At 37.6% G+C, this 13,153-nt stretch overlaps 1 protein-coding gene across 4 annotated transcripts in view; it reads right to left on the bottom strand.

Moving 5' to 3' along the window:
• Positions 1–13,153, bottom strand: part of CYFIP2 (cytoplasmic FMR1 interacting protein 2) — a 64,653-nt gene that overhangs the window by 49,070 nt on the left and 2,430 nt on the right. For all 4 annotated transcript variants that reach the window (XM_087709399.1, XM_087709398.1, XM_087709400.1 and 1 more), the window contains exons 2-5: positions 2,530–2,670; positions 1,415–1,504; positions 1,244–1,321; positions 24–125 (exon numbers count right to left, since the gene is read on the bottom strand). In XM_087709399.1, coding sequence (XP_087565525.1) covers positions 24–125; positions 1,244–1,321; positions 1,415–1,504; positions 2,530–2,646 — 387 coding nt within the window. In that variant the 5' untranslated portion in view covers positions 2,647–2,670. The remainder of the gene's footprint in view (positions 1–23; positions 126–1,243; positions 1,322–1,414; positions 1,505–2,529; positions 2,671–13,153) is intronic.

Genomic DNA, 13,153 nt, shown 5'->3' on the forward strand with positions numbered 1-13,153 from the left:
GCATAAGAACTTGGAACACCTACCTGAAAGTACATGAACTTCATGAGTTTTGTCACTTCTGGCTCTAAGACTTCCACTGTCTTCTCATAAATCTCTACTCGGTTTGGCTGCTCATTACACTTTACCTGAAAGTTAAGGTAACAATTTGCTATTAGTAGTCCTCATGGACATGATGAATAAGATCCATGGGACCATTTCAAAAGGATAGTTTTCAAAGTCGGATGTAGCAAAAACAAAAAATCTCAGAGTGCTTTTCAAATAAAACCAATTTAGAATGGGATGAACTCTCACAAATCATAATCAGTTGCCAGATAAAAGGCTTCTAAATGAGACTAATGCAAAAAAAAATGTCAGAAAGTAATTAGTACTAGGAATGATACTCCATCATTTACATTATCACGTTTTTATACAATTTGTTCTCTAAATCAGAATGAACCAATGTTGCTGATGCTTACTTCATTTATTATGCTAATTTTATACATTTTTCTTGCCAAATAATAGCATTCACAAGCTTTTTCAGAAGCCAAATATTGTTACGTCTTTTACATTTAGCTTCCTAAAAACGCATTTCTACTTCCAGCCTCCTTGATATGAATGTTCTGGGGAAAGCATAATAATGCATTTTACTTACTATTATTGAATTTGTTGATTTTATTACATATTTTATTAGCTATGCATACTATTCTAGATACATCTAACGTTATAACACAACATAAAATAGATTATTATGGTTGGTTGCGCAGTCAGCCAGATGTTTAGACTGAATTTGGCATTTTGGTCCACCTATCAAGTGTCAAGTCACTTAACTGCAGTATGAAATCTTAATTGAAGATTATGGAGTGTAATCTACCCAATGAAATGGTCCAATGTAAGTTTGTAGTATTTTTTTTGTTCCAATTTCCCAGTCTAGGGTTGATTGACCCAAATTCACCCAACCAGAATCTGTGCTTAGGAGTAGACTAGAACCTGTGTCTTTACACTCTAATCCAGTACTACACTGGCTGTCCATAGTAGGTTAAATGAGAAATAAAATAATCTGAATGAATGTTCATTTATTAGAGATTTGTTCCTTTGGAAATACTGGTAGTAAAAAGCTGGTCGCAGGGGGTCATTATTCTTTGGGTCCTATAAGTTATTAGAGTGTCTTCTGAGAAAAAGAAAAGCTTATAACATTCTTAGTGTATCTTTCAGTTTCTTCTTGACAGAAACTTGAAGTGGATTACAATTTAACTTGACATCTTACCTGGGGAATAGCTCTGGAGCAGCTCCTCCAAGTATAAAGCATTACTGCATATTCATGCCCTTCCTCCAACATCTCATTCTGAAACACATTGGGACAACATAATAGCACTAGTTGGCACATAACAATCTATTCTGCATCCCCTCAGTCAGCTCTGGATCACCTGATACCTACCATGCTAGAATGCACTGTTGCTTGCTCAATGTATCTAGCAATGCCAGTTACAAAAGCATTTCTGTCTTCAAAATTTGTATCAAAGTTGGCCTGAAAGCAGAAAAAGGAATAGTTAGATATTCTTTTTATTTAGATTTTCATTTGTTTTCAGAGATTTTCCACTGTCCTATTGTAGGAGTTACCTTAGCAATGTGCAATCAGTTAAAATGTAAAATATAAAACTTTATAGAAATAATGCATAAAAAAATTAAGCAGCTACAAAACAGTTATCAGGTAACAGAATGTGGTTACCTATCTATCTCAATATTAAAAAAAAACCTGTTAGTCAGCAGTACTAATAAGTACCAATAAGATAAAATGAGAATAAGAGAATAAGACCAAGAAAAAATGGAAATAAATATTGTGATTAGTGATTTAGCTACTTGGGTAAGATCAAGTGTATATTGCATTATATAATGATAACTGCACATATTCACCTTATTAAAAATTATTTTTTTTGCATTCATTAAATGAAATTGATACTAGAGCTTCCCCCAACTGTTTGATGGGATTCTAAGATCACACTTTAAGAAGCACTGCTATGGATTATACAAATTTACAGATTTGCTGAACTTGAAGCAGCAGCAATAGAACTGTTCCGTAATAAATGATTGTTTGTGTTTATCATAACAGCAAAAACATATTTTGATAATAGGAGCATAACAGTTAGCCAAGCTGTGTAACAATTACTTTTAAATGATTTGTCAAAAGAAGCCAGTTCATATAATTTCCACTAATCTTTCTCCACCAGATCCAAAAGAAGCAACTTCGTAGTGAATTAAAATAAAAGAAGAACCAAAAATGTCCAAACTCCTAAAGGAGGGAAAATATGAGCACAGAGAACGTTAACTTGTTTCCAAGCCACTAAATGAGAATACAGCTTTACAGCCAAACTATCCCATGGTTAATGTTCTTATCCTGCTTCTTTAAGTCTTTTTTTGCTTGTCCTCTTCCACATTATTCTATCTGCCTCTTGGAGCTCTCCAATATTTTCCCCATTGACAAGCTTTCTTTTTCTCTTTAAAGCATGATTGATGAGCTCCTTCAAGCTATGATTCTACGGACATATTGGTTACCTGGTACATAATGGATGATGGAGGTGGCTCAATGCATGGCTGCTGATCTGGTAATGGCAGCTCCTCCAGGAGGTCCACATTGGACAGAGCATCTTCAAGGGTTACGTGAGTTGTCATGGTTCCCAGCTTTTAGACTCACCACTAAAATAACAATAATAAGTCCTTGTGTTATACAACTGAAATAGAAATACACAACTATAGAAGGAAATCAGGCAACAGCAAAACACGACTGTTTCTGATGAGTTCTAGTGCCACCTTAGGCAAAATGGCAGCTGGGTGAAGTTTAGGACAACAAAAGCCTTCAGTGTGAAAGTGTCTATGGAGATTCTCTGTCATCCGGGTCATGGTTGTCCCAAAGGTGCTCTTTCAAGAGGTAACTGGCCTTTTTGGTTTTTCTTTGAAGGCAGTAGAAGACACCGAAGTTTACAGTAAACCCACACATAATTCAATATTTGGATTTTGATTCCCACCACCCACTGGAGCACAAAATGGGAGTCATCAGAACCCTAAACCACCGAGCTGAGGGTCTGCCTACCAGCAAAGATGGGAAAGAAAAAGAACTAAAACACATTAATGAAGCCCTCAGAACATGTGGCTATCCCAAGTGGGCCTTCATCAAATCTCAAAAAAAGATCTTACAGGAGCTCCACCATAACAGACAACAAAGAGAACAATAAATGAAGCAATGTTGTCATTCTATACATTTCAGGAATATCGGAAAAGCTCAGGAGGATCTTCAGCCAACACAATATATGTGCACACTTAAAAACCAAGAATACACAAAAGCAGAAGCTTGCCCACCCCAAGGATAAAACACCCAGACACAAACTGAGCAACATGGTATATGTAGTACAATGCAGTGAGCCATGTGCAGATCTGTACATGAGGGAAACAAAACAACCACTTCATAAACGCATGGCACAACATAGGAGAACAAATCCATCAGGACAAGACTCAGCAGTCCATCTGCATTTAAAAGGACTGCTGGTTGGAAAGAGGGGTCAAAGAGGCTATCTATGTCAAAATTGAACAACCCTCTCTCAACAGAAGGGGAGGGATACAACCTCATCTATCTTCAGTCTACAACACGGTCCTTTCAACAGTTCCAAGAAACCTCCACACTCATTTGCACTACTCAGGTTATCCTGATGACGCAGATGCAAATGACGAGCTGTTTGCAAGGAGTACAACTTGTTCCATTCTCCAACATCCAGTCACACCTGAGGAAACTTCTTAAATGAGAAGTGAAACATCTTCAAAGAAAAACCAGAATGTCCAGTTGCCTCTTGAAAAAGCACCTTTGGGACTTCGGTGTGAAACTGATTAAAAGCTGGCCAGTTTCAAAAAGCAGAGAAAGGGGGCCCAGTGTTATAAACAACTAATTAAGGTCATATAGATGATATTATTAACTTGCACTTTAGGGAAATGCTGTGCTGCAGAGAAAAGCAGTTCCGGAAGAGATGGCTTGTTTAAACAATTTTTCCACCTTGCAACAGGGGCAAAAAGGCGGGGAAAAATGCACAGGACACTGTAAGAGAGAACTTTATCTGCATAAGAAGGCAACAACTATTGATCTTCTCCGCTCTCTCAGTCATGTATTCACTTAGTGACCATTTTTCTTATGACCCTGTCATTGGAACAGAAGGTGTCACCAAATGAAGAGAGGGTATAAAGTAAACTACTAATAAGAGTGTGCCAATCCAAGATATACTATCAAATGCTTTCTCTCCTGTGACTGATTTGGTTTTTTTCCCCCTCTCCCTGATCCAGAGGAGAGAGATCGGAGAAGAAGGGATTACAAGAGAATAAGTAAACATTCAATATGAAATACATATTTCATATATGTTTGCATAGCACGCTCGCGATGGCTCGTGCCACTGCATTACTTTTTGTGTGTATTCCCCACAGTGCCTACTTGCAATCTTTTCCTCTCCAATGAATGTAAATACAATCATTTATTTCCTTCTTGCTAATTATCCCATCATCAGGTGGAAATTCCAAAGGGACAGGAAGTGGTTAGGAGGCAAACAAAAGTGAAAGGAGTGGATTTTATTAGTTTTGTCAGTTTCAAACCAACATCCTAGTGCCAAGGTAAGCATTTCAAAGGGTGGGGAAGTGAGGAAGGGAAAAGTAAGGTTACAGTTACATGATTTCCCACTTAAGCCTGCTTCACTTAACAGAGCTGCTGGTTGCAATTTTGGTCACTAAGCAAGGACTATTGATATTTTTTACACATTTTGTATTGGAAGAAATTTATTTACAAATAACATTAGTAAAACATTTTCCCACTGCAAGGTGGATTTTCATATCATTCTCACCACTTTTGACTATTTCAAAATTCACTTCAAAAAAATAAATAAGCATAAACTTTGTAGCGTGATAATCTCAAATCTCAACCTTGAAGCAATAAGTACAAACTTTGCAAAGCAAATAAGTAGGTATCAATTACTCAAAAAATTCATGTAAAAGGGGCAATATTGTCTTTTAAATTAGGTCCATATTGCCTGGAAGATCTTATGTTTTCATAATAGCATGAGAAGATCTTCATGCTTCTGCAGTGTTTTGTATACTTAATCAGGTAACATATTGTTGTTTTTAAGAGCAATTTCGCATCATGAAATCTTGTTAACAGCATGTAAAATATATGCAAAAGCATTAATGGTAAGCAAGGGATTATGAAGTGTGCATATATAACCAATTACAATCACATTATCAAGATGCATCTATTCTTCAGCATCTATCGGTGGTTAGTGGCACTTGGAAAATGGATGGATTCTCAGAAGCCCTTTTCCAGAAAAGAGGACAGATGGACTCAAGAATCAGATGAGGTAATTCTCCAAAGGTTTCTATGACAAGTGTAATAAACAGCCATCAGAGCAAAGCAGCTGCTCACCTATGAGGCTCTCCTATTTTCTGAAACTACTTAAATCTGAATGCTCCTGCATATTGATAGAATCTAAAATTTTAAATTTCACTGTCAAGGTAGCAACCCTAAGTAGAAGATGTCAATTATCTTGAAGAATTATTGGTGTTATAATAATATTGCTTCAGAGGCATTTGTTGTTTTCACAGCAATCTTATCTCTTGTATAACACTGTAAGTTTGGAGAGGGTTCTACTTGCAGTTGTGCAAATAAATTTGGAAACTAATTTCACAGAAAAGCAGTCTCTTTCAATTGGTGTGTAAGGCAATGTACAAGCACTGCTATTGAATTTCACTTTAGACATTATAGTAAGCAATTCAAAGACCTTAATAGGTAGAAAAGATCTATTTCATCAAAAGAAAAATTAAAGGGGTTGGAATTATATCTACCCCTACACCTCTACAATGTATGGAAGATATGGAAACTAACAGAGGTAAGAAGTAAGTAACTTCCGGGAACGCCGAAGGGTCCACCTGCCCGCCCGCGTTTCTTACCCGGTTTTGACGAGTTCTGCGCTTCCACGCATGCGCAGGACGCATACAGCGCTTGCGCGATCCTCCAGGAGCAGCTGGAGCATCGCACAGGCACTAGTACGCATGCGTGCACTGTGCGCGTGCACGAGGACGCCGCCGGCCCCGTTCCAACCGAACCAGTTGGAATGGGGCGAGAAACCCACCCCTGTATATGTTACATGTAAAATATTGTCCTCAAAAATTATTGTTTGCAAAAGCATTACTAAAATAGGAGTTGGGAAGGAGTATTTCCTCTTTCAATGCACAAAAAAAAATCTTCATAGATTCTATGAGGATTCACAAAAATGAAGCTTCTCTTCTTTATTAGTATCTTTATTGTTTAACAATTTTAAAGGCATACAAAAATTTATTGGTGGGACTTTACAAGCTTATCTTCTGTATCAGGGGAAGTTTCCCTACTATCTTAATTCCCACAAACAAGCTGTGTTAAAAGGACAGGGATATGAGACACTCACACTTGTCAATCCAACAACTATAATAAAGAAATAAACCAGGTATCTTAATCCGCAACAGTTTCTTCTGGTTACACTGGTAATTTTAGCTTCGTGTTCCCAATTCTTGATTTCTAAAAAAGCAAATGAGTTGCTGTAGCAGGAGATCTACCCAGTTCTCATGTGAATGAAGAACATCTGCCAGTTAATGTTAGAGTCATTATCACAAGCAATCTGAGCCAAAGAAAGTTGCCCTTTTGCAAAGCAATGGGTTCATGGGGTCATCGATCAAAGGTCAGCATGAAATATTAGCCAACAGAAACCATCTGTGCCTCCTCGTAGGCCTAAACCAGGCAGGGTTGATTGAAGTGAGAGCTCAAAAGTGAACAAAACAGGATGGAGGGGGAAGGGGTGTTGAGGAAAGGCAAATACAGTAAGCTGTTAGGTCTGTGGTTCATGTGCAACACTTCCTGCATTGTCATGCTCAAGAGACAGCAGTTGCAACTCCAGATTCTCAAGATGTAACAGCTGGATGCTATATGTAGATTATTCATTACCAATGAACTTGAAAGAGGGATGTTTGAAAAAATAGGCTGTTTTACTTTTTGTACAGGAAATACAAAAACACAGAAAACACTTATCACTGTACGATCTGGAGTGATTTATGGTTTCATTACAAAACAAATTCATGGAAATTCACCTCCCCTCTCTTCATAAAGATAAGTATATAAGTATTTCCAGTCACTACAAAACAAATGAAATCAGTAATATGCTTGGACCTCTGGAATGAATTTCCTACTTTATGAACACAGAAGAACTAGTTAATTAGTTTGGGGTTCTTTTTCCCTGAAATGTAGTTACTACTTTCCAGAGATGCGCAGAAAAGTAGCTCTTTCATGTGCTTCTGGTATCAATCTAAAGCAGCAGCAACTCCAGTGGAAAAAATACTTTGAATTGGCTTGGTAACTGCCAAAAGAACTATACGAATCTGGAAAAACTGCACGCTTGCACATTCATTGATTTTGATTGAAAGTACTCAATTGCATGGAATTGTGCTGTCATTCAAATACTGAATCTGATATTGATTCAGGATTCTTCAGATTATTTGAATTTATTTATACACTTTTGTTAATTGCAGCACTGAAACCAAGGGACATAAAACTCAGAAAGAGTCTGGTTGCACCTTTTCTAACTAACAAATGCTACTACAATGTATAAGCTTTTGTGGGGACATCCAGGGATGGTATGGGGAATTGAAGACAGCTCTGGAAAAGGATGGCCAATGACCACGGCAAAGAAGGAGGAACTGGTGAGTAGATAGATCATAGGAACGTCTCTGAATAAAGATGGAAGATTACCCACATGTGCTCTGGATGTGCTCTGTTTCTCAAGAGTCTATAGAACATTGGTTTTCTGCAGGTTTGAGCACAAAGAGACAATGGGATTCACCATCTTGCTCATAATCACAGTGGAAACACTAAGTTTGCAAACTGCACTTTGCAAATCACTCTTGGAAATTGCTCATTAACTACTTCAGCTTTGAAAACATCCAGTGAGTCTGCTTTTAATCTTGGATGAAAGAATACTTTAATTATAAGCTTATAAACAGCAAAAAGTAAATATGATTTTGATCTTAGAAGCTTATATACCAACTAAGGGTCCAAATAAAATTGAAATATTGAATTTTTTACAGTAAGATTTTGGAATTAATTATAAACACGTTTTCACAGGAAATAGATTTTGTTTTGGTTTTCACAAGACATAACATAGATATGGAATATCATGATTCCAAAAACCGGACACGGAAGCAGACTAAATTTTAGGGAGACAAAAGACCAGGGGTGGGTTTCAACCGGTTCGCGGCGGTCCCTGTGAACCGGTTGGTCGGCGAACCCGGAAGTAAGTAACTTCCGGGAACGGCGAAGGGCCCAGCCGCCCGCCCGCGCTTCTTACCTGGTTTTGATGAGTTCTGCGCTTCCACGCATGCACAGGACGCATACAGCGCCTGCGCGATCCTCCAGGAGCAGCTGGAGCATCGCACAGACGCTAGTATGCATGTGTGCACCGCGCGCGTGCACGAGGACGCCACCGGCCCCGTTCCAACCGAACCAGTTGGAACGGGGTGAGAAACCCACCCCTGCAAAAGACATACAGATTAATAAGACGGTTATGACTTTTGAAGAATGGAATCAGAAAATGGTAGCCACAATAATAATGTCAGTAATATGTGCTTTCATGATTAGACTATGTCCAAAAGATGTTATTGAAAAAATATCATATGTAGAACAAATTTTACCTGATAAGACAGAGATGTATTGAAAGTGAATTTCCAAGTGACAGGCCAAGACAATAGTTAGAAAAAGATGTTTCATTTGATGTAAACAAAGAACAAAAAACTGGCTGAGATTTTAAAATTTAGAAAGGAAATAAAATGATAAATCAAGAGAATGGCCTCGATATTTTTTGCAACTAGATTTACAAAAAAGTCTTGCAAAAGCTTTGAAGAACTCTTTGCAATAAAATAAAGAAGAAATGAAGATAAATCAAATCCTATGACAATATTTGAATGAACTAAAAATTAAGACTGTTGGAATTAAACAGAAGGAATATAAAATTGGTTTATTTGATCAAGGTTAAAAAATGTATGTTGCTACTTCTGGTTATCCTTTCTTAACTTTATGTTGACACCGGGACTGAAAACATTATATTTTATGGATTTGTTTATAGATAAGAAATGGGATATGGAATGATGAAATAAAACTTTGTAACTTTAGAGAAAATGAAGTTACTAAATTTGTTATACTTGTGATGAAAATTGAAATTCACTTCTTTATATATTCCTTTTTTAATTATATTCTTACTTTCTCTTCCTTCTTTTTTCTTTCATTGTTTACTCCTCTCTTTTTTCTTTTCTAAATGTAGTTCTTATTAGATTTTACAATTATACTCAAAATTTTCGCTTCATCACATGTATAGAGTAACCAGACTAATAGGAAAGTGTACATTTATATGTTTCTTTATTTATTTATAGTTTACATGTCTACTAATTAAATTGAGCAGATAGGTAATACAGCTAAGTTGAAAAGATGCATGTAGAAAATAGTGAGATGAAGATCATGAACTGCTGAAAGACTAAATAACAGTTGCCTCACACCTGGCAGAATGAGGAAGCAATGGGTTTTTTAAAAAAAATGCAGTCTGTGGCTGGCAAGCAGCAAGAAAGATGAGCAAGAATCGTGTATAGTAGAATCTTTGGTTTGTTTCATGGCATCTGTCATTGGAGAGTTGGCTGGAAGAATTTCAACAATGAGAGAGTAGACTTGGTGAGGTGGTAGAAGATTGAATGAGCATTAGGCCACAAGCAACCATAACAGCCTTGGCAAACTGCTAGAGATGCACTTGCTGTTCAAGTCGCCAGGAAGGTCTGATGAGCAGTGGCATCAGTAGGAAGCTGTCAGAGGTAGAGGGACCACAATTTGGGTCCCTCTAGGACTAGGTGAGTTCTGTAGCCTAGGGAGATTATTTAGATGATAGACAGATGAGAATCTACTCTCTAAGGGAAGTTCACTTCTAGATTTATTGATAGGGAAAGTCAACAATGGTCAGGACATAACCTTAGACCTTGATTAGAGCAACAGAGCTACTGCCTGAATGAGCAGGAAAGGCAAATGGCATGATGTGATGGAAGTGTAATAGGATGGTTATTTAATGATAAAATAGAAGTGGGTTACTGGATATGAAGGACGTTTTAAAGGATTGCTCCAAACAGAATGATGGAAGAGGGAGTATGAGAGTATGGGAATCTCAAGAAGCTAATATTGGTCCATGGGAATATGACAGGAGGCTTTTGGTGAACCAATTCAGAAGAGGGAATATCAGCAATTTTAATACAGGTCCTAGTCTTCAACATCATCTCTCAGTTCAGAGATGAGAGTTACTAGGCACAATGGTCTCATACAGCTTTAGCTGAATGCCACATTAGTATGCAAAAATACTTCATTCATCCACAATATGTTGGAAAAGTAAATGTGGATAGGACTGGCTGAGAACAGGGATGTAACCATGCAAATTTCAAAACTTTTTCCAAGTCATGCAGACAAATTAATGTTTTTGATCTAGAGAACAATCCTTCCCAATACAAACATCTTTCATGGACATAAGCACTAAATTGCTACCATCATCTAGGCAGTCTTATTTTGATAAAAACTGTTTCCACTCTATCTTTTGTTGCTACTACCCTTTTTAGTACTACTACAGCAGGGGTGGGTTTCAACCGGTTCGCGGCGGTCCCTGCGAACCGGTTGGTCACCGAACCCGGAAGTAAGTAACTTCCGGGAATGGCAAAGCCCCCCCCCCCCCGCGCCCGCCCGCGCGCCCGCGTCTTACCCAGTTTTGATGAATTCTGCGCTTCCACGCATGCGCAGGATGCATACAGCGCCTGCGCGATCCTCCAGGAGCAGCTGGAGCATCGCACAGATGCTAGTATGCATGCGTGCGCTGCGCGCGTACACGCGCGCACCGCACACGTGCGCAAGGACGCCACCGGCCTAGTTCCAACCGAACCGGTTGGAACGGGGCGAGAAACCCACCCCTGTACTACAGGAGGGTAAGGAATGGGGAAACAAAATATGGGAAAACATAAGGAAAAGGGAACTACTATGTATTAACCAAACAATCCACAATTATGACATCAGAAGAGATCATAAAATCAATTTTCTACTGATTTGAATAATAATATAGAAATACAAGATACAATCAATTAGAAAAAGAGAAAGGCACTGCAATAATTTAAACTAAACATGTAGGTTATCTTAAATATGTTCAATTAAAAATAAATCACACTGTGTCACATAAGCTTTATTCTCAGATAAGCAACACAGAAGTATCACCCGTATGTTTAAAATGGGAACTAGTCTTGAATGTCTTCTAGCAAATGAAAAATTCTTTTTCAAGAAATATGACAGTTAAATACTTCTGAAACTATTCTAACTTTCTCAGTCCCTACAAACTCAATTTTATCTTTGGGATTTATTTTTTCCTCTTATGACGTCTCATTCGCTAAAAGAAAGTCTAACAAAAAAAATCCAGATGTTACTTGGAATTTTGTTAAAATTCCACGTAATTAAGAGAAAGAGACTTCATCAAATTCAATTTTTACAATTAATTTCTCAGTTGCTTAAATATTCCAAGTTAATCAGCTATTCTAAGATAGCAACCTGACTTCTTGTGCTCTCTGTTCTGTAGTTAAGACTTCCCATGACTTGCATGATCTCATGGAAGAATGCCAATTCATCAGTTTCTGGGGCATCAGCAGCCAATGTGGGTAGAGATAAGAGGACAATTGCAGCAGTATGGTCAAAATCCATCCCTTTTCATACCTGTGTGGTATTGATGAGCCTAACAAGAAATACTTGATACATTCAAAACTGCCCCAGCAACTTCCTTTTTAAATTTTTTTAACTATGCATGCCTGTGCTTTATTGTTTGATATGGCCTAGAGGTCTAGAGAAGTTGCTGTCCCTTGATCTACTTGAAAGAATAATATTCCTTCCCCAAACAAACTCAGGAGAGTTTACATGCAATTTCCTTCCTTTGACTGTATATTTGTGCATACTTGATTCAGATTAGAACTTACTATATTTATAGTCTCTTTTTTTTTTACCTTATTGTTCTAAATTGAGTATACCAAATCCATTTACAGTAAAATTTAACTTTTCATAAACTCTGGAGCCTATGTGGCTTTCATTCTTACTGAATTAACTATTACTGAATTGTAATAGTGGCTTTGTCATCCACCTTTGAATTGGAACGAAGTATGTTTAATTTGAATTGTGTGCTTCTATTAAATAAATGCATTTATCATTTATCACTTAAATCACGTAATACCACTTCTTGGGGTCCAATACCTATCAGACACAGTCCAAAAACTCTATTTCCATTTCCTTAATTATTTTCAAGAAAAATATTTGGCTTTTATCAAATTCCAGGGAGAAAATATTTTTCTATATTTGAAAAAGAAATATTTGAGAAATATTTGATATAATTTCTTGCCAGCTTTTCTCAATCAAAATCAGTGAGGAAGCTGGCAGAAAGTTGCAAGTCCCAGAACTAGAGACAGGTTGGTGGTTGCTGCCAGATAGGAGAAGGTGCAAGGGTAAGTGTGAGGGGCATTGTGTGGGCCAGGGAAGGTGTGTATGGTACACAGGTAGCTAGCACAGCTTGAACACAGAGGAGCTGAGGGACAGTGTACTGTTGGGGGAAACTTACCCCAATGATTTGAAAATTTATTATTTTTGAGGTGCAGGAGGCAGCGAGCATGGTCACCTTATGGCTGCTGCTGTGTTGCAATATTTTCAGGGAGGGCTTATTTTCAGGGGAGGGCTTATTTTAGCACATGCACTCAAAAGCCCAATTCGGCTTATTATCCGGGGAGATCTTATTTTCAGAGAAATAGGGTAGCTATACGCTTCTTTTGGCAGAGACCTGTCCTTTTATATTCTGCAAGCACAGTAATGAAGTACATATAAAAACAATCCAGTCTCGCACAATGAATATATTTACAGTGGATTTAATGAAAATGTATCTTAAATTATTATTGACCTCTTTCTGTGTCTTATCAAGATAACTTTGATTTCTATACATTTAGAATCTTTATGTGGCAAGTTTCCATCATATGAATTTACTTCCTGTCAAAACAACTTGAGAAAAAGTGACTGTACCCCAAAACGTTCTGAGTG

The sequence above is a fragment of the Thamnophis sirtalis genome, unplaced genomic scaffold, assembly GCF_051295495.1.
Source record: "Thamnophis sirtalis isolate CommonGarterSnake01/CBP01778 unplaced genomic scaffold, rThaSir2_p1.2 scaffold_3, whole genome shotgun sequence".
NCBI lineage: Eukaryota > Metazoa > Chordata > Lepidosauria > Squamata > Natricidae > Thamnophis > Thamnophis sirtalis.